Source organism: Anolis sagrei, chromosome 9, assembly GCF_037176765.1.
Source record: "Anolis sagrei isolate rAnoSag1 chromosome 9, rAnoSag1.mat, whole genome shotgun sequence".
NCBI classification, from domain to species: Eukaryota; Metazoa; Chordata; class Lepidosauria; order Squamata; family Dactyloidae; genus Anolis; species Anolis sagrei.
Window position 1 is genome coordinate 994350 of NC_090029.1, and position 27453 is coordinate 1021802.

At 47.4% G+C, this 27453-nt stretch overlaps 1 protein-coding gene across 3 annotated transcripts in view; it reads right to left on the bottom strand.

The window, feature by feature from the left end:
- Positions 1-27453, bottom strand: part of CGNL1 (cingulin like 1) — a 113050-nt gene that overhangs the window by 52693 nt on the left and 32904 nt on the right. For all 3 annotated transcript variants that reach the window (XM_067471189.1, XM_067471187.1, XM_067471188.1), the window contains exons 2-8: positions 19249-20792; positions 16969-17063; positions 15275-15368; positions 14895-14996; positions 11976-12124; positions 11539-11674; positions 10288-10500 (exon numbers count right to left, since the gene is read on the bottom strand). In XM_067471189.1, the coding sequence (XP_067327290.1) occupies positions 10288-10500; positions 11539-11674; positions 11976-12124; positions 14895-14996; positions 15275-15368; positions 16969-17063; positions 19249-20772 (2313 nt within the window). In that variant the 5' untranslated portion in view covers positions 20773-20792. The remainder of the gene's footprint in view (positions 1-10287; positions 10501-11538; positions 11675-11975; positions 12125-14894; positions 14997-15274; positions 15369-16968; positions 17064-19248; positions 20793-27453) is intronic.

A 27453-nucleotide genomic window follows, 5' to 3' on the forward strand; every position in this document is an offset into this window, starting at 1 on the left:
TTCTCCATCCCGGGTGGAGCCTGAGGCATGCGGCATCTGCAAAACAGACGTGAACCTGGCCTTTTGTTCTGAAATCCTGTGCGAAACATGGCTTCTTCATTGCCTTTGAGTGGATTATTGCATACTTAGCCCCAATTATCAAAAAGCAAGCTAATGACAGACAGTAAGGGCTGGATTAACCCATTTTACCTCGGACTGTTTATCACTTGGTATTAGGGTTTAGCTGAAAGGCTGGTCACTGGAGCTACATACTTTGAAAGTTTCCGATCTAAATGCTCAAAGCGAACACCTCAAGTTTACTCAGAAGTAAAGGCCATTCGTCTTTGCAAGGGTGTCATGAAATCTTTCCATGAAAATTCAAGTGAACATCCCAGAATAAACAATACACTTTTAAGACAGAAAGAAAAATTAAAATGGCATTTTCTGATTTTATAGAACGCTGTCAATCCATAGAGAAAAACCAATCCTTTCAGCAAGATTTTGAAAGAAATTGCAGAACTAAATTAGAAAGCTGCCTTTTCTAGAGTCTGATATTGGAGGCACTTCCAGACAGCACTAAATCACAAGTTTTAGTGAGGGGCAAAAAATCCGGGACTTCAGGATAGGTCCACATAAAGACTTGTTGGTCCCGGGATTTCTGCTCCATTGTCCAGACTTGATGCTTTGTTCCAAGATTTAGAGGCTCCCAAGATGGGTGCCACGGGACTTCCATGCCAACCGTGCCAACAAAGAGAAAAAATAGGACAAGTGCAAAGAAGCCAGAATGGATGTCCAAAGAACTTCTAACTGTGCTAAGACACAAAAGAGACATGCACAAGAAGTGGAAAAAGGGAGAAATCACCAAGAAGAATTCAAACAAATGGCCAACACCTGTAGTAAAAAGGTCCGCAAGGCTAAAGCACAAACGAGCTCAGGCTTGCCAGGGACATTAAACACAATAAAAAGGGCTTCTTTTCTTATGTCAGTAGAAAAAGGAAAAACAAGGAGGCAATAGGGCCTCTTCAAAGAGAAGATGGGGCAATGCTGACAGGGGATGATAGGGAAAAGGCAGAACTACTTAATGCCTTCTTTGCCTCGGTCTTCTCACAAAAAGAAAGTCATCTTCAACCATGTCGGGGGGTGATTTGAATGCAATATTCCTGCTTCTTGGCAAGAAGTTGGACAGGATGGCCCATGAGGTCTCTTCCAACTCTTTGATTCTAGGATTCTATGATTCCACCGGAAACTGGCAGTTTTTTAAAAAACCCTTAAGATGTGGATATGTGGATATTTGGTTGTGCGGATCACTGCAAAAGTTCCATTCTATGTGCAGGCCAGAGAAAGTGTGCCCTCCACACGTTTCATGAAGTTTCTGGCACACAAACAAAGTTTTTGCCTTCTACTCAAGTGTCACCTTCTTTTTTCGTAACTGTCCAATCAGGAACAAGCATCTAAAACCCAGGAACAAACCCAGATTGAAAATCCTGTGATTTCCGATTGCAGGGGCATACAGACATGCGAAGATCTGGATATTCGGCTCCAAACCATGATATTCCTGCACCATGAAATCTCACGTTTTTTGTCTTTTGTAGCAATTGCTTCCGGGTTTACAGGGAACGGTGCCTAGCCATCCTTCTGTTTGCTGCGGAAGCTCCTAGGACAGTGATGGGCAACCTTTTGAGCTTGGTGTGTCAAAATTTGCCAAAAACCTGAGCATAATTTGGGTGGAGTGTCACTTCGAGAAAAAACCCATAATTTTGCAATATTTATAGTTTAAATAAGAAAAATGTATAATCCATGCTGAGTTATGGAGTGAACAATGCTCAAACGTGCAGATGTTAAACTAGCTGTACCCGCCACGCGTTGTTGTGGCCAACCTTCCCTCTCTCATTCTCTCCTTTCCTTCTTTCTCTCCTTCCTTCCCTCCCGCTTTCCTTCCTTTCCTCTTTTTCTTTCCCTTCTTCTTTATTCCTTCTCTACCGCTTTCCTTTCTCGCTTCCTTTGCTCTTTGGTTCCATCCCTCCTTGTCTCTTTCTTTCCTTCCCTCTTTCTCTCTTTCGTTCCTTCTCGCCTTCCTTCCCTCTTTTACTTTTTATTTCATTCTCTCCCTCCTTCTCTCCTTCCTTCCTTCTCTACCCTTCTTTCTTTCCTTCTTTATCTCCTTCCCTCCTTCCTTCTCTACCCTTCTTTCTTTCCTTCATTCTCTCCTTCTCTCTTCCTCTCCCTCCTTCTCTCCTTCCTTCCTTCTCTATCCTTCTTTTTTCCTTCCTTCTCTCCTTCCCTCCTTCTTCTCTCCCTATTTCTCTTCCTCCTTCCTTCTCCACCTTTCTCTTTCCTTCTTTCGCTCCTTCCATCCTCCTTTGCCTTCTCTCCCTCCTTCTCTACCCTTCTTTCTTTCTTTCCTTCCTTCCTTCTCTCCCTTCCTTCCTTCCTTCCTTCCTTCCTTCCTTCCTTCCTTCCTTCCTTCCTCTCTGTGTATGATTTGTGATTTCGTTCGTTAATTTCGTAATTCGTTATTGATTCGTATTTAAATTAGCTTACGATCCAGACCAGACATCCTCAAACTAAAGCCCAAGGGCTGGATACGGCCCTCCAAGGTTATTTACCTGGCCCTTGCTCAGGGTCAACCTAAATCATAAATGACTTGAAAGCACACAACAACAACAACAACAACAACAACCCTATCTAATCAGCCAAAAGCAGTCCCACACTTCCCACTGAAACACTAATAAGTTTATATTTTTAAATTGTTCTTCATTTTAATTATTGACATGTGCCTTTCACCTCAAGAACAGACAAGCATCCCGAGCTCTGAGGATTATTACCTGGGAAGGAATCCCACTGGAGCATTGCAGCGCACCCAAATCCCTGGGAGGAGTCACTCTGGACCGTGCCCTGACCTACAAGAAGGACTGCGTAAATATCAAGCAAAAAGTGGGTGCTAGAAACAATATCATACAAAAGCTGACTGGCACAACCTGGGGGTCACAACTAGACACAGTGAAGACATCTGCCCTTGCGCTATGCTACTCTGCTGCTGAGTACGCATGCCCAGCGTGGAACACATCTCACCACGCTCAAACAGTGGATGTGGCTCTTAATGAGACATGCCGCATTATCACGGGGTGTCTCATGAGGAACAACAAAGGAAAAGGATATACTTATGTCACCTACCGAAGAATCCTCCTTCGAAGGGTTTTCTGAGAGCGAAGGGTCAATGAGTGAGGGAGAGGAAGGAGATACAGTGGATGTGAATAGGGGAACTAAGAGAGTTACTCGGGAGCAGGAATCGGATGAGGAGCGACAAAGGAAGAAGATCCGGGATATACTTACTGCTCCCACAGATGAAGAACCATTCATGGGTTTCTCTGGGAGTGATGGGTCTGGGAGTGATGGGGATGGCACACTGGATTGAACTAAGGTACAAGAGGTTCGAGATGTATGTAATCAGTCAACGTCTAGTGACAAGTTTGTGGGGTTTTCTGGTGATGGGGATTGGCAATCGGGAGATACTGCTGAGTCTTGGGGAGATCTAAGTGTTGACAGAAGATGGAGGAGTTGGAGGGATGGGCGTCGGGAGTTCAGGTGTGGAGTCAAGGACAGCTGTAAGAGATGATGGCAGGGCGGAGGTCAGCTCATCTTCGGGTGATGAGGTGTAAGATAAAAGTAGGCTTTGAAATGGAGAATCTTTGCAGAAGGCAAAGTGTTGGTTTCATGCCTTGGGTTTTGTCGCTGCCGTTTTCGTGTTGGGTTTGGGTCCTGGATCTACAGGTTGCTTCTTTCGTTCGTGTGTGTAACAACTCGGCTTGGATTCTCATGAGTGCGGATTTCCCCTTCTTTGACTTTGGACTGGTTTTGACTACAATGCTGCCTACGTGGACTTTGGAACTTCGGACTTGGCTTACTTCGATCTCGGACTTCGTTTGACTACGTCTTCTCCTTTGCGGTTCTTTGTTTGTTCATCCTTTACTTGCTGTGTTATTTTGAGTGACTTTCGAAGCACTTCAGTTTAATCCGGATCTTTTCTCCAGATAATCCGGATTATTGCTTCGGTTTGCTTTTTGAACTAGAACTTGTTGCTACTTTTGAGTTTTGACCAGGGACACTGAAGTAAGTGTCTCCGAGTCCCTTTTTGCTTTGTGTTAATAAACTCTGCTTTTGGACATACACTTGAGTCTGGCTCTTTAAGGCGCCTGGGTTCCGACATTTATATTACATGTAATATTACTAATATTACAATATAATGGTATAGTGCAATATAGTAATATATAATCTGATCTCTTTCTTCGATAGAGCTACAAGCTGGGTAGATGCAGGGAATGCCGTGGATGTGGCGTACCTGGATTTCAGGAAGGCCTTCTTTGACAAGGTCCCCCATGACCTTCTGGCAAGGAAACTAGTCCAATGTGGGCTAGGCAAAACTACGGTGAGGTGGATCTGGAATTGGTTAAGTGGACGAACACAGAGAGTGCTCACTAATGCTTCCTCTTCATCTTGGAAAGAAGTGACAAGTGGAGTGCCACACGCAGGGTTCTGTCCTGGGCCCGGTCCTGTTCAACATCTTTATTAATGACTTAGATGAAGGGCTAGAAGGCAGGATCATCAAGTTTGCAGACGACACCAAATTGGGAGGGAAAGCCAAGACTCCAGAGGACAGGAGCAGGATTCAAAATGATCTTGACAGATTAGAGAGATGAAGGGCCAAAACTAACAAAATGAAGTTCAACAGTGACAAATGCAAGATACTCCACTTTGGCAGAAAAAATGAAATGCAAAGATACAGAATGGGTGACACCTGGCTCGAGAGCAGTACGTGTGAAAAAGATCTTGGAGTCCTCGTGGACAACAAGTTAAACATGAGCCAACAATGTGATGTGGCAGCAAAAAAAGCCAGTGGGATTTTGGCCTGCATCAATAGGAGCATAGTGTCTAGATCTAAGGAAGTAATGCTACCCCTCTATTCCGCTTTGGTTAGACCACACCTGGAATATTGTGTCCAATTCTGGGCACCACAATTCAAGAGAGATATTGACAAGCTGGAATGTGTCCAGAGGAGGGCGACTCAAAGGATCAAGGGTCTGGAGAACAAGCCCTATGAGGAGCGGCTTAGGGAACTGGGCATGTTTAGCCTGAAGAAGAGAAGGCTGAGAGGAGATATGATGAGGGCCATGTATAAATATGTGAGAGGAAGCCACAAGGAGGAGGGTGCAGATCAAGGGTCTGGAGAACAAGCCCTATGAGGAGCGGCTTAAGGAGCTGGGCATGTTTAGCCTGAAGAAGAGAAGGCTGAGAGGAGATATGGTAGCCATGTATAAATATGTGAGAGGAAGCCACAGGGAGGAGGGAGCAAGCTTCCTTTCTGCTTCCCTGGAGACTAGGACGCAATGGAACAATGGTTTCAAACTACAAGAGAGGAGATTCCATCTGAACATGAGGAAGAACTTCCTGACTGTGAGAGCCGTTCAGCAGTGGAACTCTCTGCCCCGGAGTGTGGTGGAGGCTCCTTCTTTGGAAGCTTTTAAGCAGAGGCTGGATGGCCATCTGTCAGGGATGATTTGAATGCAATATTCCTGCTTCTTGGCAGAATGGGGTTGGACTGGATGATGGCCCAGGAGATGTCTCTTCCAACTCTTTGATTCTAGGATTCTATGATAATATTGATATTGTACTATGCTGACAATATAATATATTGTATGTATATTTAACTTGTAAGCTGCTCTGTGTCCCCTTCGGGGTGAGAAGGGCAGCATAGAAATGTCGTAAATAAATAAATAATAACAAAGCATGCCACTCCACTGTTCCAGGAATATATGAATCTTGCTAAACCTGCCACTATGACTCCCATTTGGGAGAAAAGTGGGATAGAAGTCAAACAAATAAACAAAATGTATGTTTTCTAGTGTGCTAGGCTCTACATAAAACATGGCTGCAAGAAGCCTGCCAGATCAAAGGAAGGATTAACCTCTCCGTAAGTGGTTCTTTCAAGAGAGCCCTGTTATCCTCTTAGCCACACATTCTCTGGGCCGCGTTCTGTTTGCTTGGTTCTCCAACATGGCCAAGGTCATCCGAATCAAGTAGAATATTAACTTGCATTCCAAACAAAGACAGAGGTTTCACTCCCTGGCAGGGTGGATTCCCTTCCTGCAGGGCCTCCACGTGGGAATTTATTAGGACCATGACCTGAAAGCTCGGAAAGTTCGGTGAATGGGTGGACATTTCTCTACTTCTGCTTCTGACATGAGACCTCACAGAATTCTACCTTGGCCGAGGTTAAACAGACCACCTGCCCAATAGACCAATGCTTTCCCTTTAGTCAGCCAACACATCTCACCACACTAAAACAGTGGATGTGGTATCCCTGAGCTCTGAGGATTATTACCTGGGAAGGAATCCCACTGGAGCATTGCAGCACACCCAAATACCAGGGAGGAGTCACCCTGGCCCGAGCTCTGACCAAAGCGGAATAGAGCATGGGGAGCATGACTTCCCTAGATCTAGACACTAGGCTCCTATGCTCCTAGCCATGTATAAATACATGAGAGGAAGCCACAGGGAGGAGGGAGCAAGCTTGTTTTCTGCTTCCTTGCAGACTAGGACGTGAAACAATGGCTTCAAACTACAAGAAAGGAGATTCCATCTGAACATGAGGAAGAACTTCCTGAGTGTGAGAGCCGTTCAGCAGTGGAACTCTCTGCCCCAGAGGGAGTGTGGTGGAGGCTCCTTCTTTGGAAGCTTCTAAGCAGAGGCCGGATGGCCATCTGTCAGGGGTGCTTTGAATGCAATATTCCTGCTTCTTGGCAGAATGGGGTTAGATCTTTTTCACACGTGCTACTCTCGAGCCAGGCCTCATCGTCCCCCATTCTGTCTCTTTGCATTTCGTTTTTTCTGCCTAAGTGGTCTCTTGCCTTTGTCCCTGTTGAACTTCATTTTGTTAGTTTTGGCCCATCATCTCTAACCTGTCAAGATCCCTTTGACTCCTGCTCCTGTCCTCTAGAGTCTTGTCTCTCCCTCCCAATTTGGTGTCATCTGCAAACGTGATGATCCTGCCTTCTCGTCCTTCATCTAAGAAGTCATGAATGAAGATCCTGATCAGGACCAGGCCCAGGATGGAACCCTGCTTGTGGCACTCCACTTGTCACTTCTTTCCAGGATGAAGAAGAAGCATTGGTGAGAATCACCCTCTGGGTTCGTCCATTTAGCCAATTACTGATCCACCTCACCGTAGTTTTGTCTCTCCCACATTGGACCCTGCGGCACTCCACTTGTCACTCGTCACTCGATCGCATGGCTTGGCTTGGTTGCCCACTCTAGACCCAGACAGCTAGTTTCACAGTAACCTGGAATCTCTTGAGTGGGCCAAGAAGAAAGCATCCCCTCCCAAGCTAAGGAATCCTGGCCTCAGGCAACACTTTTCCAGGCACCGTGAGACTCGGGCTGTTAATGTGTGTCGCTTTCCCCCAGGCAAGAAAACCCAGCCTCTTTTTCCCCCTTGCAGACTGGTGTTGCTTCTATACAAACCCTATCTTCATTTCCTGTCCTTTGTAATTGCAGCTCCAAGACTGAAACACAGTCAATTACCAGGGAATGCCTGGGAAAGATAGCTCGCGGGGGCTGAATGTGAGCCCTCTCTGTGATTACTGAGTCATAAATAAACTGTTTTGCAAGCGCTCTCCATTCCTCTGGAGGGGCATGCGTGCTTCTTTCTCCTTCCCTCCCCCTCGCCTCCTGCTTTGCCACCACCAACTATTTCAATTCGGAACAGCAAGCACAAAACCAGGTTCAGTATGTAGAAAGAGGGAGGAAGGTGTTGGGGAGGAGAACCCGACACCCGGGCAAAGGCCTGCCAGGCAAACACACTTCAGTGAGTCGCCCGAGGCACGTACACACCTACGAGACTGTCACAACTCAGGATAGATACCCCAAAAGCCGAGGCAATTCCAGAGAAGTTAACAGGGTGTAAGCAAAGTTGCACTGATAAAGGATTGACTGCAATCAGATCGTTAAATAAGCTTTCCTAGCATGAAAGCATTACGTTGACTTCGAACTTCGAGACTGTCGCAACTCAGGATAGATTCCCCAAAAGCCGAGGCAATTCCAGAGAAGTTAACAGGGTGTAAGCAAAGTTGCACTGACAAAGGATTGACTGCAATCAGATCGTTAAATAAGCTTTCCTAGCATGAAAGCATTACGTTGACTTCGAACTTCGAGACTGTCGCAACTCAGGATAGATTCCCCAAAAGCCGAGGCAATTCCAGAGAAGTTAACAGGGTGTAAGCAAAGTTGCACTGATAAAGGATTGACTGCAATCAGATCGTTAAATAAGCTTTCCTAGCATGAAAGCATTACATTGACTTCGAACTTCGAGACTGTCGCAACTCAGGATAGATTCCCCAAAAGCCGAGGCAATTCCAGAGAAGTTAACAGGGTGTAAGCAAAGTTGCACTGATAAAGGATTGACTGCAATCAGATCGTTAAATAAGCTTTCCTAGCATGAAAGCATTACGTTGACTTCGAACTTCGAGACTGTCGCAACTCAGGATAGATTCACCTTGCTCAGAACAACACCACCACACACCAAGGCTGTAGGTTTTGTAGTTTATTGAAGAAAAATCAAAAACATAGAAATAAGTTTGCAAAAGTTCAATAGCCCAAAACAGAATCTTAAATGCAAAGGCAAAGTTTCCAAGGTCCAAAGGCAAATAACCCACAAGCATGGGTCAAACAAGAATCCATGGCAGCATGACAAGTCCCCAGAAACCAAGATCAAAACCAAAGTCCCAAAGAGCCAAAAGCTTTCCCCAAAAGCCGAGGCAATTCCAAAGAAGTTAACAGGGTATAAGCAAAGTTGCACTGACAAAGGATTGACTGCAATCAAATTGTTAAATAAGCTTTCCTAGCATGAAAGCATTACGTTGACCTTGAACTTCGAGACTGTCGCAACTCAGGATAGATTCACCTTGCTCAGAACACCACCACACACCAAGGCTGTGGGTTTTGTAGTTTATTGAAGAAAAAGCAAAATCAAAAACATAGAAATAAGGTTGCAAAAGTTCAATAGCCCAAAACAGGCAGAGTTTCCAAGGTCCAAAGGCAAATAACATGAAGTATAATCCACAAGCATGGGTCAAACAAGAATCCCTGGCAACATGACAAAGTCCCCAGAAACCAAGATCACAACCAAAGTCCCAGAGCCAAACGCTGTCCCCCAAAAGCCGAGGTAATTCCAGAGAAGTTAACAGGGTGTAAGCAAAGTTGCACTGACAAAGGATTGATGCAATCAGATCATTAAATAAGCTTTCCTAGCATGAAAGCATTACGTTGACCTCCAACTTCCCGTTTTTTAGTAAGCCGAGCACTTTGGCATACCCTTAATTGCAAACGGTCCTTCCTAACTAAATCCCCATCACCTTCAAGGCCAAATAACTCATGATCCGGGGACTGGCCAGCCTGGGAATCGACAGGCACTGAGCTCACAGATGGAGCGGTTGACTCCTCCACCTGCAGCTGTGAAGTCTCTCCAAAATCATGACCATCTTCTAAAACAACATTCCTTTCCCTGGGAAACTGAAACGCTGTCCCGTCTTCAGTATCAACACTGTCTGCCTCAACAACAGGGACATATTCAGAAATCTGTAACCCACCATCCTCCTCGCCCTGAGGAAACTCAGACTCAGAAAGCTCAGGCTCAGACTGAGCCACAACAGAGTCTGCCCTGGGCACTAACGTCTGTGGCTTCCTCCAGAAACCAAGATCAAAACAAAAGTCCCAATGGGGCAAAAGCTTTCCCCAAAAGCCGAGGCAATTCCAGAGAAGTTAACAGGGTGTAAGCAAAGTTGCACTGACAAAGGATTGACTGCAATCAGATCATTAAATAAGCTTTCCTAGCATGAAAGCATTACGTTGACCTCAGACTTCCCGTTTGTTAGCAAGAAATCTGTAACCCATCCTCCTCCTCACCCTGAGGAAACTCAGGCTCAGAAAGCTCAGGCTCAGACTGAGCCACAACAGAGTCTGCCCTGGGCACTAACCTCTGTGGCTTCCTCCAGAAACCAAGATCACAAACAAAGTCCGATAGAGCCAAAAGCTTTCCCCAAAAGCCGAGGCAATTCCAGAGAAGTTAACAGCGTGTAAGCAAAGTTGCACTGACAAAGGATTGACTGCAATCAGATCGTTAAATAAGCTTTCCTAGCATGAAAGCATTATGTTGACCTGGAACTTCCCGTTTGTTAGCAAGAAATCTGTAACCCATCATCCTCCTCACCCTGAGGAAACTGAGCCACAAGAGAGTCTGCCCTGGGCACCACTAACCTCTGTGGCTTCCTCCAGGCCTTTCCTCAGTTTCTGGAGCTCCTGGTCATGCTGTTCCTTGAGCTGGTCCATCTCTCGGTCGTGAGTGGACACTTCCTCCTTCAGGGCTCCTTTCAAGGCGGTCAGTTCGCGCTCTCGCTTCCTCAGAACTTCCTCCTGCTGCTCTTTGGCCACCAGCATGGCCTGGAGGTCCTGCTTCAGCTGCATCAGTTCCTGGAGAGGTTTGAGAAAAGGAAAACAGCACAACATCCATCTGAGGCTTCCTAGAATCCAAGAGTTGGAAGAGACCTCATGGACCATCATCCAGTCCAACCCCATTCTGCCAAGAAGCAGGAATATTGCATTCAAATCACCCCTGACAGATGGCCATTCAGCCTCTGTTTCAAAGCTTCCAAAGAAGGAGCCTCCACCACACTCTGGGGCAGAGAGTTCCACTGCTGAACGGCTCTCATAGTCAGGAAGTTCTTCCTCACTTTCAGATGAAATCTCCTTTCTTGTACTTTGAAGCCATTGTTACATTGTGAAACCATGAAAATGAACAAAATCTGACTACCAATATTAAAAAACTCTAAAATTACAACAGCGAAACAACACAGAGGAAACAAACAAGGACATCTAATCACCTCTCAACAAAAGATTCCCCCTGGCACGGTCAGGCCATTATATGCTAATCAAGGTGGTCAGTTGAAACATTCCCACTTAGCTCCAGCAGACAAGAGTCCTTTGTCCCATCCTGGTCATTCCACAGATATATAAACCCTTTTTCCTAGTTCAAACAGACCTCACTACCCTTTCTGCCAAGAAGCAGGAATATTGCATTCAAATCAATCAAATCATGGCCGGAATCACTGGGTTGTTGTAGGTTTTTTCGGGCTATATGGCCATGGTCTAGAAGCATTCTCTCCTGACGTTTCGCCTGCATCTATGGCAAGCATCCTCAGAGGTAGTGAGGTCTGTTGGAAGTAGGAAAAAAGGGTTTATATATCTGTGGAATGACCAGGGTGGGACAAAGGACTCTTGTCTGCTGGAGCTAGGGATGAATGTTTCAACTGACCACCTTGATTAGCATATAATGGCCTGGCAGTGCCTAGAGCAAACTTTTGTTGAGAGGTGATTATTATATTATTATTATTATTATTATTATTATTATTATTATTATTATTATGTGGCTTATTATTATGATTATGATTATGATTATATTATGATTATGATTATTATTATTAATAGTAGTAGTAGTAGTATGTGGCTCACCTCGATCAGGAGCTCCCTCTCGCCGTCTTCCGCATGCTTTGCACAATCAAGCTCATCGTGCATTTCGGAAAGCTGGTCCTGCAAGTCCCGGATTTCCGTCTGGTGTTGCTCCCTTTCCATTTTTACTTGGAAAAGCCTTGAAAGGAAGAAGGAAAACAGTCCATTTAAAGGCGTCCTGTTTGAGTCATGACCCAAGGGATGACCCATGGAGGGAGTCGGGACGAGAGCTTAGAACAAGGACTTCCTTGGACTGCATCTCCTAAAATCCCCAAACCAGAACGGTTCATAGAATCATAGGGTCGGAAGAGACCTCATGGGCCATCCAGTCCAATGGTGAGAGCTGAAGTCCAAAATACCCAGAGGGAAGGCCCAAGTTGGCCCATGCCTAACCTACAGGGACCATTCCGGAGGGAGAGCGTGTCCGAGCGGAAACTCACTCCTCCAGGTTCTGCCTGAGGTCCTTCTCGCTTTCCTCCAGCCGCCTTTGGAAGGTGTCCCTTTCCTCCAGGATTTCCTCCAGCTGCTGATGAAACTCTTGCAATTCTGCTTTTGCTGCATCTCGCTCATCGCAGAGGTTTTGCTGATTCTAAAAAAAAGAAACCAGGATATGGGGTTTGCCCAGGAAACAAAAACGAGGAGAAAAAAAGGAAAAGAAAGTGGACCAACATTTTGTAAACAAAGGAAGAAGCACTCGTGGGCAGAAAGGTCTCAGCGGTGGTCCGGGGAGCTTTTGCACAATTCAAACTGCGAAGTCTGACTTGGCCACGGTGGTCCACGCTCTGGTTACATCCCATATAGACTACTGCAACGCTCTCTACCTGGGGCTGCCCCTGAAGACTGTCCGGAAGCTGCAACTAGTCCAACGTGCGGCAGCCAGATTACTAACAGGAGCGGGGTACAGGAGCACACTACTCCTCTGTTGCGCCAGCTCCACTAGCTGCCAATCGGCTTCCAAGCACAATTCAAAATGCTGGTGTTGACCTATAAATCCCTAAAGGACTCCAGCCCAGTTTACCTGTCCGAACGGATTCTCCCCTACGAACCATCAAGGTTGTTAAGATCTTCTGGAGGGGCCCTGCTCTCGGTCCCACCACCTTCCCAATCGCGTCTGGTGGGGACGAGGGACAGGGCCTTCTCGGTGGTGGCTCCCCGGCTTTGCAACTCTCTCCCATTGGAGATTAGATCTGCCCCTTCCCTCCTGACTTTCAGAAAGGTTGTAAAGATCTTCTGGAGGGGCCCTGCTCTCAGTCCCACCACCTTCGCAATCACGTCTGGTGGGGCCAAGGGACAGGGCCTTCTCGGTGGTGGCCCCTCGGCTTTGGAACTCTCTCCCGATGGAGATTAAGGAAGTGGTCTGCAAACACTTAGAAACAAATGCGGTCATTGCTAAGAGTCAACATGGATTGATCAAAAACAAGTCATGCCGGACTCATCTGATCTCTTTTTTCGAGAGAGTTCCAAGCTGGGTAGATGCGGGGAATGATGCCGTGGATGGAGCGTGTCTGGATGTCAGGAAGGCCTTCTTGGACAAGGTCCCCCATGACCTTCTGGCAAGGAAACAAGTCCAAAGTGGGCGAGGCAAAACTACGGTGAGGTGGATCTGGAATTGGTTAAATGGACGAACCCAGAGGGTGATTCTCCCCAAGGCTTCCTCCTCTTCATCCTGGAAAGAAGGGATAAGTGGAGTGCCACAAGCAGGGTTCCGTCCGGGCCCGGTCCTGATCAGGATCTTCATTCATGACTTAGATGAAGGGCGAGAAAGCAGGATCATCAAGTTTGCAGACAGGACCAAATGGGGAGGGAGAGCCAAGACTCCAGAGGACAGGAGCAGGACTCAAAGGGATCTTGACAGACTAGAGAGATGATGGGCCAAAACTAACAAAATGAAGTTCAAGGGGACAAATGCAAGAGACTCCACTTTGGCAGAAAAAAACGAAATGCAAAGAGACAGAATGGGGGACGATGAGGCCTGGCTCAAGAGCAGTACGAGTGGAAAAGATCTTGGAGTCCTTGCTGGAAGAGACCCCTGGCAGATGGCCATCCAACCTCTGTTTCAAAGCTTCCAAAGAAGGAGCCTCCACCACACTCCGGGGCAGAGAGTTCCACTGCTGAACGGCTCTCACAGTCAGGAAGTTCTTCCTCATGTTCAGATGGAATCTCCTCTCTTGTAGTTTGAAGCCATGGCTCCATTGCATCCTAGTCTCCAAGGAAGCAGAAAGAAAGCTTGCTCCTTCCTCCTCCCTGTGGCTTCCTCTCACATATTCATACATGGCTATCATATCTCCTCTCATCCTTCTCTTCTTCAGGCTAAACATGCCCAGCTCCTTAAGCCGCTCCTCATAGGGCTTGTTCTCCAGACCCTTGATCAGTTTAGTCGCCCTCCTCTGGACACATTCCAGCTTAGAGTCAATATCTCTCTTCAACTGTGTTGCCCAGAATTGGACACAATATTCCAGGTGTGGTCTAACCAAAGCGGAATAGAGCATGGGGAGCAGGACTTCCCTGGATCTAGACACGAGGCTCCTCTTGATGCAGGACAAAATCCCATTGGCTTTTTTTGCCGCCACATCACATTCCTGGCTCATGTTCAACTTCATGTCCACGAGGACTCCAAGATCTTTTCCACACGTACTGCTCTCGAGCCAGGCCTCATCGTCCCCCATTCTGTCTCTTTGCATTTCGTTTTTTCTGCCAAAGTGGAGTCTCTTGCATTTGTCCCTGTTGAACTTCATTTTGTTACTTTTGGCCATTCATCTCTCTAGTCTGTCAAGATCCCTTTGAGTCCTGCTCCTGTCCTCTGGAGTCTTGGCTCTCCCTCCCAATTTGGTCCCGTCTGCAAACTTGATGATCCTGCCTTCTTGCCCTTCATCTAAGTAATGAATGAAGATCCTGAGCAGGACCGGGCCCAGGACGGAACCCTTCTGATGGCACTCCACTTGTCACTTCTTTCCAAGATGAAGACGAAGCCTTGGGGAGAATCACCCTCTGGGTTCGTCTATTTAACCAATTCCAGATCCACCTCACCGTAGTTTTGTCTCGCCCACTTTGGACTCGTTTCCTTGCCAGAAGGTCGTGGAGGACCTTGTCAAACAAGGCCTTCCTGAAATCCAGACACACTCCATCCACGAATATCCTTAGGAAGGGCGTTCCACAGCCGAGGGGCCACCACTGAGAAGGCCCTATTTCTCGTCCCCGCCAAATGTATTTGTGACGCAGGCGGGATCGAGAGCAGAGCCTCCCCAGATGATCTTAACATCCTAGATGGTTCATAGAAGGAGATGTGACCATGATTCTTGAATATGAAGCATTTGGGCTGTTTTTGAACATGGGTGGCATCATTGGGGTGGTGGCCCTACCCTGACTTCCAGGTCCAGCTTCCTCCGCAGCTCAGACACCTCTTTCTCCAGCTCTTCCTTCCGTTCCACCAAGGTCTTGACTTCAGCCGAAGGATCAGAAGTCTGCAAGGAAAAAGAAACTTGGGTTTGTTCTAAGCATCTTAATATGCCTCACTTTGCGTAATATGCCTCACTTTTCGTCGAGAGCACATTCTAGCAGAAGGCACTCCTCTTATTGACTCTGGGCGCAAGCCAACGCTTCATAATAAGGCCAGAGGCCTCAATGAGGGACTTGGTTGCATGCCTTCCCAGGAAGCCGGGAAGTAAGGGAGATGCTCTTCTCCTTTTGCATTTTGTGTGTGTGTGGGGTGTGTGTGTGTGGTAATTAATACATATTTTACCTGGGTGTTGCCAGCTGCTCTGGACTTCAGAGTCTGGATCTTCTCAAAGACCAAGTTGACCTTCCTCTTGGTGGCATCGTCATTTTCGCCACTCCTGAAACATAAGCAAACGTTAACCCCGGAAATGGAGACCACAGTCAAGACATCAGAAGAAGGCCAGGGCTTGGAATCATAGTTATGAAGGAACTAGAGAAAATCCTCAATTATTATTATTATTATTACTATTATTATTATTATTATTATTATTATTATTATTATTATTTCGTATCAAAAGCATTGCATAAATTAGTATAAAACTGAACATGAGGAAGAACTTCCTGACTGTGAGAGCCGTTCAGAAGTGGAACTCTCTGCCCTGAAGTGTGGTGGAGGCTCCTTCTTTGGAGGCTTTGAAACAGAGGCTGGACGGCCATCTGTCAGGGGTGATTTGAATGCAATATCCCTGCTTCATGGCGGAATGGGGTTGGACTGGATGGCCCAGGAGGTCTCTTCCAACTCTAGGATTCTAGGATTCTATAACTTCCTGACTGTGAGAGCTGTTCAGCAGTGGAACTCTCTGCCCCGGAGTGTGGTGGAGGCTCCTTCTTTGGAAGCTTTGAAACAGAGGCTGGATGGCCATCTGTCAGGGGTGATTTGAATGCAATATTCCTGCTTCTTGGCAGAATGGGGTTGGACTGGATGGCCCAACTCTTTGATTCTATGATTCTTCCAACTCTTTGATTCTATGATTCTATGCAAGGGTCTGAAGTAGTCATGTGCTGGCACGGCTGTGCCAGGAGATTTGAATTTCTTTGTCTTGCACTATTAGTTTGCATGAATCCATTTGGGCCATGCATTTTGCAATTGGGTAGCTTTCCTCAGGTTGCAATCACTGGGCCAACAACCTATCAATCATCATCAGAGCCTTTAGATCCGCCCCTTTCCCCGGTTTTGGAGGGAAAAGGGGACTTTTAGTTCAGTCTCACAGTCTGGAGCCTTAGTTCAGTCTCACAGTCTGGAGCCTTACGTGTGGGCTTTTCTCTGTCCCATCTGCAAAAAGCATCACTTCTTACAGCTTTGCTGGGGAAAATAGGAAAGGTCTCACAGCTTTTGCTGGGGGAAAGGGAAAACCTCTACAGCTTTTGCTGGGGAGTAAAGTTACAGTTCCACAGCCTTTGCTGGAGGAATATAGCCAGCCTTTGCTGGGGCAAAAGAAATAGTTCCTACAGCCTTCATGGAGAAACTGAAGGACACCAGCTTGGCAGATCTGCAGCAACCATTGCCTGGTAAGGGACCACTCGGGCTATCCATAACGCATCTTGGAGCCGGGAGAGTTGGGGCCTCACACCGGCTGGGTATAGAAAGATTGCCCAAGGAAGGGTCGGATAGGAAGATAGGAACAGTTAATCAAGCAGTTGCCTGTCCCTCGTTGGCAGATCGAGAAAGCTACCAGTTTTTCAAGGTTATATGGCATTTAATTATTTGTTTGAAGATTTAAGCCTTAATAAAGAACTTTGTTGAACCTATTTTGAGCCTCTCTACAGAACTTTATGTTGGGAAACCTATGAGATCCTTTAGCTGAGGCACCCTGGCGTCCCGGTGGGCATACAGAAAGCACATCCTGTAAACAGACATTGTCAAAGGCCCAGCGCGCGACAGCACAAGTCATGTTTTCAGCCATTCCCACAAGCCCATGCTCACGCAAGCCCACTAACCCCTCCTTGAGATAGTTGTAGAGAATCTGCTTTGCAGTTTCCTCGTTGGTTTGCTGAGCCAGTTCCTGTTGGCCTTTCAGCAAGTCTGGTGTCACCTGGAAAACACAAAAGTGAGCATTGATCATGTGCCTGCCTTTCAAGGGAACTCTGTGCTGCAAAATAATAATATAATAATAATAACATTTTATTTATACCCCGCTACCATCTCCCCAAGGGACTCGGTGCGTTTTCAAGCTCCTCCAAAAGACTGCCAAAGTTGGGGCATGCCTGATGTCCTTAGGAAGTGAGTTCCAGAGACGAGGGGCCACCACCAAGAAGGCCCTCTCTCTCGTCCCCGCTTGCAATGCAGGTGGGAGCACGAGTAGGGCCTCTCCACATGATCGGAGAGATTGTGTGAGTTCGTACACAGAAATGCGGTCACGAGGATGATCGGCTGGAGCCCTCTTTCCACCCCTGGTCCCACCCCCCCCCCCCCCCCCCCATGATTTGCGGTCAAAATCAGTATCCACACACACAGGCACAATTGGCCATTCCGTTCCTATTACGAGAGTTTGCAGATCTTGACGACAGCCCGGAAATTCCAATTGGTCCAGCGGGCAGCAGACTCCTTCAACCAGAGAAGTCAGCCATAGCAGAGCACCTGATGAACCCACCTGGACACAGCATATTATTTGAGAACACAGAAATGCTGTACCACGCTCACAACCACCGTGTCAGGCTACACAGAGAAGCCATTGAAATTCACAAGAAGCAGGTGGACAATGTCAATAGAAAGGAGGAAACCATGAAAATGAACACAATCTGGCTCCCAGTATTTAAAAACTCTAAAATTACAACAGCAAAACAACAGAGAGGAAACAAACAAGGACATCTAATCACCTCTCAACAAAAGATTGCTCTAGGCACTGTCAGGCCATTATATGCTAATCAAGGTGGTCAGTTGAAACATTCACCCCCTAGCTCCAGCAGACAAGAGTCCTTTGTCCCACCCTGGTCATTCCACAGATATATAAACCCTTTTTCCTAGTTCCAACAGACCTCACGACCTCTGAGGATGCTTGCCATAGATGCTGGCGAAACGTCAGGAGAGAATGCCTCTAGACCAGTGATGGACAACCTTTTGAGCTTAGTGTGTCAAAATTTGCCAAAAACCTGAGCATTACTTGGGTGAGGTGTCAACTTTGAGAAAAAAAACCCATAATTTTGCAATATTTATAGTTTAAATAAGAAAAATGTATAATCCATGCTGAGTTATGGAGCGAACAATGCTCAAACGTGCAGGTGTTAAATTTGTAGAGCCTTTTACAAATTTAAGGATGGAATTAGATTGGCTCTTATAAGGTGTATTTCTCTGTATGTAGCCGCATGTGTCTGCGTATCATCAAAAATATACATGCGTGTCAGTGCTGACACGCCTGTCATACATTCACCATCACGGCTCTAGACCATGGCCGTATAGACCGAAAAAACCTACAACAACCCAGTGATTCCGGCCATGAAAGCCTTCGACAATACATTATTATTATTATTATTATTATTATTATTATTACTATTATTATTATTATTATTTGTTGCAACCCAGAGCAGGAAACGAGACCCTAAGACAACAATCCGCCACACTTCACTGTGTGGAAAATCAATCCCTTTTTATTGATGAAAAATGGTTACAAAATAGAGGAAAATGCAAAGTCAAAAAGCCACAGTAAAAATCAGCAATCAGAAATATCCATTAACTAGATCAAAAACCAAAAGCAACACTGTAAAATCCTGGAACCTGTTAGCAATCCACTAACCGTGCTTGGAGCACTAGAAGCCTCTTGGGATGAAGGCCACGGGAAACGGGAGATCTGCCAAGGTAATGCCTCAGTCTAAACGATGCCTGATCTAAAGAGTCAACCCGGCGAGAGGCACTTAAAGCCGAGGAAACTGTTTCGTGACACGCCTCCAGGCTTTGAAGCCCTTGTTTCTTTTTCTTTCAATCTGGCTGACCTTCGCAGACTCTGTTTTGCTAAATCTGTCCTCTTCTATCCTCATTAAGGATCCCAGATGTTAGCTTCTCTGGAGAGCTATCACCGCTTGGCTCTGAAACATTCTCATGAGAATGTGTACCTTCACTTTCCAAGCTTGCAGGAGTTTCTTCTACACTGACCTCAGAATCAACATTATCATTAGCATCGGGAAATAGAATCAGAGAATCAGGTTCAGGTTCACACCCAGGCTGAACTCCAACATTATTATTATCTTTGGAAATGCAAATATATCCCACACTTGCAAAGTTACCTGAGCATTTGAAGCTGGAGTGAACGTTTTCACAGAAATCCTCTGCGTTGCAATACGGTTTGGGATCAAGAGTGTGGATGTCACCAGTTTGTTTTCACTTTTCTTTTTCTGGACTGGAAGTGTGGATGACTTAAAAAACAAACTCTCCTCAGGTCTTTTTTTAACGTCCTTACGATACTGCAAGGAATTAAAATGGCTGCTGGAGAAGTCCCTCCCAATGGTGGTGGCTGCTGTTGCTGCCACTTGAAGCTTCCCCGCTGAGCGAGGGGCAGCCTGTTGCGTGGGAGGGACTGCCTTCTGCCCTGGCGGCGGCGGTCCTGGAAGGCACACTTGGGCAGGTTGCACAGCCATTTCGGTGGATGCATCCAATCCCTCCGAACCATCAGAATTCAGCTGAAGGCCACCAGATAAGGCACTGTCGACGCTCCTTGACCGCTTGCGGTCGTCCGGGTGGATCCGATTCCGCATTCCCAGGCGGCCTCTTCTGTGCGGACCAACTTTCCGGTCAAACTTTTCAATCAGCTGATTGACCGCGGGAATGGAACCCGTGTCAATATCACGGCCGGTCCCGGGCAAAAAGGGGATGTACCTTCTGTTTTCGTGCCGGTTGACGTTGTCGGCGTAGATGGCATATTCCTGGTCATCGAGGAAGAACTTATACAAGGAAGCCGCCGACGTCGGGGTGGCCGAGGAAGAAGAGGAGTGCCGTGAACCATTCAGGACAGATCCTGCGGAATCTTGCCTGCGGAAGGGGAGGAGGTCCGGCCGACATTTCTTGGCTTCCGGGAAGGTGGGTGGGCTCACGGCGGAGGGAGATCCACTATCAGGCGAAAAGGATTCCTGCGCCCCATTAAGACCGTCCACCACTTCCTCCTGGCTCCAGTCTTCCTCCCCTGGGGCCGGCTTGGTCAAGTCCACCGTTTTGGGCTTCAGTTTGGCCAGTTCTGCAAACTGCAGCGGCGATCGGCAAGGATTCGCATCTGGATTCTCCTCCTCTGCTGGAGATCCAGCCCTTCTGGATACGGATAACTGAAAACCTTCCAGATTCAGGATATTTTTTTCAGGATCGTAAGGCTGGAGGAGCTCCGGGTGCCTTTGGAAATTCAAAAGGCTGGACGATTTGAGGAGCCCGGACTTGGAATGCAAGTGACTGTTTTCTCCCTCGTCCAGGCTGGTCCGCTTCAGCGTGCTTTTAAAGATCCCCGTTGGGGCATTCCCACAAAAGAGCCGGTTCCCCACAGTCTTCTGCTCAGGCTCCGGACCACAACCAGAGTCCGCCAGAGGTCTCTGAGGGGCTGCTTCCTGGCCATTTTCTGTCCCGGCGTAGTTTTCAGAGAGGCACCCTTCCGTATTGTTGAGCACAATGTATGGATGGCCATCTATCCCTTGGACGCGGATGCTGACCCCATAGGACCCAGCCTTTGCGTTTGGCGTGTTCTTGGCCTTTGAGCCTTCGTCGTTTGCAAGCTTCAGGTGGATCCCGTTGTCATACTCCCGCTCCACAGGGTTGAAGTAGGACTCCATCCTTCACATGGGTTGACGCTCTGCAAGTCAGGAGACAGAAAGAGTCATAAACCTTTATTTATCCATCCATCTAATCACCTCTCAACAAAAGATTGCTCCAGGCACTGCCAGACAATCAATAATGCGGCTTACATGAGGCCGAGCCCAAACAGAACAATACAAGCAATTAAAAAACAAACAAACATGACTTCCCTAGATCTAGACACTAGGCTCCTCTTAATGCATGCCACAATCCCATTGGCTTTTTTTGCCGCCGCATCACATTCCTGGCTCATGTTTAACTTGTTGTCCACGAGGACTCCAAGATCTTTTCCACATGCTCTGCTCTCGGGCCACGCATCACCAATTCTGTATCTTTGCATTTCATTTTTTCCTGCCTAAGTGGAGTCTCTTGCATTTGTCACTGTTGAACTTCGTTTTGTTAGTTTTGGCCATTCATCTCTCTCATCTGTTCAGATAATTTTCAAGTGGCCAAAGAGAGAAAACATGTCGAGAGTGGCAAGGAGGAGCATAGAGGTAGTGTTCCACCAGAACGGCCCAGCCATTGGTCAGAATGCAGAGACAGCCCACTCTGAAGGGAAACTTCAAGGATGAAGACTGTCTTCAAGCCAGGTGCTTGGAGCCAGGTGCTCTCCCCACGGTTTCCTGCCCTCCAACCGTCCTCCACAAGGAAGCACGAGCACCTCACTTCCTGTCCCACTTCCGGCAGGAAATCCTTCCCTATTTCTGCTAATGCCTTTGGAAGCCCTGTGTGATAAACATCAGCTCAGGGGTCTACAAAACAGTTAACTTGACATCGCCTTTCCTGTTCTGATAGCTCTTGGGTTAAGGCCAGGAAACTTTCTTTAGCACCTGGCATGTTGGCATGTTGGTTCCTCACCAAACACCTGTCTGATTCCACAGCAAGCTGGCTTTAGGAAAGACAAAAGCTGCACATCGCAAGTGCTGAACCTGACTCGGCACATAGAAGATGGCTTTCAAAGGCAGCAGATCACCGGAGCTGTCTTCATAGACCTGTCAGCGGCTTATGATACTGTGAACCATCGCTGCCTCCTCCTGAGAAAAATGTATAGTATCACAAAGGACGACCACCTCACCCGCCTCATAGGAAACCTGCTACAAAACAGGAGCTTTTTGGTTGAGTTCCAGGGCCAGAGAAGCAGATGGCGGAAACAGAAGAACGGCCTGCCTCAGGGGAGCGTGCTTGCTCCATCCATGTTCAACATCTACACAAATGACCAGCCACGGCCAGAAGGGACAGAGAGCTTCATCTATGCTGATGATCGTGCCATCACCGCTCAAGCAGGGAGCTTCGAGATGGTTGAACAGAAGCTTTCCAAAGCTCTAGGTGCGCTTACTGCCTATTACAGGGAAAACCAGCTGATCCCTAATCCATCTAAAACACAGACATGTGCCTTTCACCTTAAGAACAGACAAGCATCCTGAGCTCTGAGGATTATTACCTAGGAAGGAAGAAATCCCACTGGAGAATTGCAGCACACCCAAGTACCTTGGAGGAGTCACTCTGGACCGTGCTCTGACCTACAAGAAGCACTGCCTGAACATCAAGCAAAAAGTGAGTGCTAGAAACAATATTATACAAAAGCTGACTGGCACAACCTGGGGATCACAACCAGACACAGTGAAGCCTTTGCGCTATGCTACTCTGCTGCTGAGTACGCATGCCCAGTGTGGAACACATCTCACCACGCTCAAACAGTGGATGTGGCTCTTAATGAGGCATGCCGCATTATCACAGGGTGTCTGCGCCCTACACCACTGGAGAAATTACACTGCTTAGCCGGAATTGCACCACCTGACATCCGCCGGGAAGGAGCGGCCAATAGTGAAAGGACCAAGACAGAGACATCTCCAGGTCATCCCCTGTTTGGGTATCAGCCAGCACGTCAACGACTTAAATCAAGAAATAGTTTTCTTAGATCTACAGAGACACTCGATGAACACCTCAGCAAGCGAGAGTCCAAAAGTGGCAGGCTCAAACCCAGCACCTCAATCCTTGGGTGATACCAGATGAGAGACTCCCCCCTGGGCACACAGAAGGCTGGGCAACTTGGAAGGCGCTGAACCGAGCCCTGCCACATGCACCATGGAGGGCCTTCTTGCGGCAACACCAGAGGCAACTTGGAAGGCGCTGAACAGACTGCGCTCTGGCACCACAAGATGCAGAGCCAACCTCAAGAAATGGGGCCACAAAGTGGAATCCTCGACATGCGAGTGTGAAGAAGAAGAGCAAACCACTGACCACCTGCTGCAATGCACCCTGAGCCCGGCCACATGATGCACAAGGGAGGACCTTCTTGCGGCAACACCAGAGGCACTCCAAGGGGACAGAGACTGGTCAAAGGACATCTAATCATCTAGCAAACTCGCAAACTCAGTGTCTTTTGTATGTTTGTTTGTTCTGTCAAAAATGTAATACAACTGTTTAGTTGCCTGACACAATAAATAAACCCCAAACCTGCATTAGTTGTGGAACGAGTGGCAACCAGGCGTCCAGAACAATTGTCTCCATGGACAATGTAGCTCTGTGGTGGCAAGAGCAGCAATGCCTCACTTTTGGACAGATGGCCAATGGGTAGTTTGGGGATCCGAGTTGCACCCCTTTTGTTCACGTCAGGCTTCCGGCCTAACACTGAGGAGCCAGGGACACAGGCATCAGTCCGGGAGATGAGCTTTCTCTGAGCATAATGCACAGCCATGCTTGGAGGGCTCCATGCTGAGTTGCCCTGATATGGGTCATCGGTCCAGCTACACGCAGATTAGTTAGGAACACAGGCTGCTGCCTTGATAATGAAGGAGAGCCTTGGTGGCCCAGCCCAGAATGCTCCACTTGGACCAGCAGTCCTTGGCTCTCAGAGTTTCAGGCACGATTCCCTACTGTCCCTGTCTAGAGATCCCGGGTGCCTTTCCCTTCCTGGGTCTCCCATTCAAGTATTGAAAGGATCTTTGAGTGAAATTTGCAAATGTTTTTAAGAAACAAGATGTGACATGTAGAGATCGGAAGTTGTGTTGTGGTTAAGTTCAAAGGTTAAGCGCAGAGTCTGCCGGTACAAGAAGGTGCTTTCCATCAAAAGGTCACGGGAGAGGGGCTGGAAAGAGAGTACTTCCCATGACCTATTACTTGAGTATAAAAGTCAGCAGAAAAAGAGGAGGGGGCGGCAGTCACTTGAAGGGTAGCATCTGCGTATGCTGACAGGCTGTCCGTCTTCTTCATGAAGAAACTAAAATAAACCTTATTTTTTATCTTTTTTGGGACTGTCTCCTTCCTTACATGTTCTCATGATGTGGACCTGCCCTAGCGCTTGGCTACTCTGCTGCTGAGTACGCATGCCCAGTGTGGAACACATCTCACCACGCTAAAACAGTGGTTGTGGCTCTTAATGAGACATGCCGCATTATCACGGGGTGCCTGCGCCCTACATCACTGGAGAAATGACACTGTTTAGCTGGTATCGCACCACCTGACATCCGCTGGGAAGGAGCAGCCAATAGTGAAAGGACCAAGGCAGAGACACCTCCAGCTCATCCCCTGTTTGGGTTTCAGCCAGCACGTCAATGACTTAAATCTAGAAATAGTTTTCTAAGATCTACAGAGACACTTGTGGAATACCTCAGCAAGCGAGAGTCCAAAAGTGGCAGGCTCAAACATAGAACCTCAACCAATGGCTGATACCAAATGAGAGACTCCCCCCTGGGCACACAGAAGACAGGGCGACTTGGAAGGCGCTGAACAGGCTGCGCTCTGGCACCACGAGATGCAGAGCCAACCTCAAGAAATGGGGCCACGAAGTGGAGTCCACGACATGTGAGTTTGGAGAAGAGCCAACCACTGACCACCTGCTGCAATGCACCCTGAGCCCTGCCACATGCACAACGGGGGACCTCCTTGCGGCAACACCAGAGGCACTCCAAGGGACCAGATACTGGTCAAAGGACATTTAATCAACTACCAAGCTTGCAAATTCTTTGTTTTGTCTGCTTGGTTGTTTGTTTGTTTTGTTCTGTTAGAAATGTAATACAAAGTTCAAACTCACATAGGAAGTAGTTGTGTTGTGGTTAAGCCAAAGGTTGTGGTTAAGCGCAGAGTCTGCAGGTACAAGAAGGTCCTTTCCATCAAAAGGTCAAGGGAGAGGGGCTAGAAAGAGAGTACTTTCCATGATCAAAAAATGTTCTTGTTTACTTGAGGGTATATAACAGTGTACAAAAGCCAAGGGGGGCGGGCAGTCACTTGAAGGGTAGCATCTGCATATGCTGCCAGGCTGTCTGTCTTCTTCATGAAGAAACTAAAATAAACTTGGTTTTTTTTATCTTTTTTGGGACTGTCTCCTTCCTTATGTGTCCCCGTGATGCGGAACTAAGAAGACCCAATTGAGGGTCTCTAACTTAACGAGGCCAGAACCCACTTAGCTTCTGAAGTCAGCCAGATGCACCTGTTCAGAGTGGCACAGCGCTCACCAAAAAAGGTAAAAGGTGGCCTCCTCACCAGTAATGGGAAAATTCCAGTCCTCCAGGTGTTTTGGACTTCAACCCCCACAAATCCTAACAGCCAGTGTTGTGGGAGTTGCAGTCCAAAACACCTGGAGGGCTGGAGTTTGCCCATGCGTGCTCCACACTGTAGCCATTGCATTATCCTCAGGAGCAACCTAGGCATGTGCATTAAACAGACATGATGATGAATAAGGAATAAACTCAGCTCTGTTCAGAAATACATTGGAATATCAAAATCATAGAATCCTAAAGTTGGAAGAGACCTCCTGGGCCACCATCCAGTCCAACCCCATTCTGCCAAGAAGCAGGAAAATCGCATTCAAAGCACCCCCGACAGATGGCCATCCAGCCTCTGTTTCAAAACTTCCAAAGAAGGAGCCTCTACCACACTCCTGGGCAGAGAGTTCCACTGCTGAACGGCTCTCACAGTCAGGAAGTTCTTCCTCATGTTCAGATGGAATCTCCTCTCTTGTAGTTCAAAGACATTGTTCCATTGCGTCCTAGTCTCCAGGGAAGCAGAAAGGAAGCTTGCTCCCTCCTCCCTAGGACTTTCCTTCACATGCTTACACATGGCTATCATATCTCCTCCCAGTCTTCTCTTCTTCAGGCTAAACATGCCCAGCTCTTTAAGCCGCTCCTCATAGGGCTTGTTCTCCAGACCCTTGATCATTTGAGTCGCCCTCCTCTGGACACATTCCAGCTTGTCAATATCTCTCTTCAATTGTGGTGCCCAGAATTGGACACAATATTCCAGGTGTGGTCTAACCAAAGCAGAATAGAGCATGGGGAGCAGGACTTCCCTGGATCTAGACAGTATACTAGACACTATCATGTCTCCTCTTATTCTTCTCTTCTTCAGGCTAAACATGCCCAGCTCCTTAAGCCACTCCTCATTGTTCTCCAGACCTTTGATCCTTTGAGTTGCCCTCCTCTGGACACATTCCAGCTTAGAGTCAACATCTCTCTTGAATTGTGGTGCCCAGAATTGGACACAATATCCCAGATGAGGTCTAACCAAAGCAGACTAGAGCATGGGGAGCATGACTTCCCTAGATCTAGACACTAGGCTCCTCTTGATGCAGGCCAAAATCCCATTGGCTTTTTTTTTGCTGCCACATCACATTCCTGGCTCATGTTCACCTTCCTCCCCACGAGGACTCCCAAGATCTTTTCCACACGTCCTGCTCTCGAGCCAGGCCTCCTCGTCCTCAATTCTGTCTCTTTGCATTTCGTTTTTCCTGCCAAACTGGAGTATCTTGCATTTCTCTTTGTTGAACTACATTTCGGGAGTTTTGGCCCATCATCTCTCTAATCTATCAAGAACTCCAAGATCTTTTCCACACATCCTGCTCTCGAGCCAGGCCTCATCGTCCCCGATTCTGTCTCTTTGCATTTCGTTTTTTTCTGCCTGAGTGGAGTCCCTTGCATTTGTCCCTGTTGAACTTCCTTTTGTGAGTTTTGGCCCATCATCTCTCCAATCTGTCAAGGACTCCAAGATCTTTTCCACACGTCCTGCTCTCGAGCCAGGCCTCATCGTCTCTGATTCTGTCTCTTTGCATTTCGTTTTTTCTGCCTAAGTGGAGTCTCTTGCATTTGTCCCCGTTGAACTTCATTTTGTTAGTTTTGGCCCTTCACCTCTCTAATCTGTCAAGGTCCCTTTGAATCCTGCTCCTGTCCTCTGGAGCCTTGGCTCTCCCTCCCCATTTGGTGTCGTCTGCAAACGTGATGATCTTGCCTTCTAACCCTTCATCTAAGTCATGAATGAAGATCCTGAGCAGGTCCGGGCCCAGACGGAACCCTGCAGATGGCACTCCACTCGTCACTCCTTTCCAGGATGAAGAGGAGGAAGCCTTGGGGAGAATCACCCTCTGGGTTCGTCCATTTAACCAATTCCAGATCCACCTCACCGTAGTTTTGCCTCGCCCACCTTGGACTCGTTTCCTTGTCAGAAGGTCGTGGGGGTCTCTCCTTTGGAGAATGGCCCTGCCTCGGTCACACTTGGCTTCACCTTGGCTTCAGCTCATCCCAGAAGAAGCCAGTGTGGATCGTTTCTCCGGCCAGGTGACATTTCCCTTTTGGCGCACACACATGTAAATATTATAGCTGTCGCTACCCAAACTGGCAAGAGACAATGGAACTAATTCCTCCAAAAAGACCAGCAGAGCAGATGTG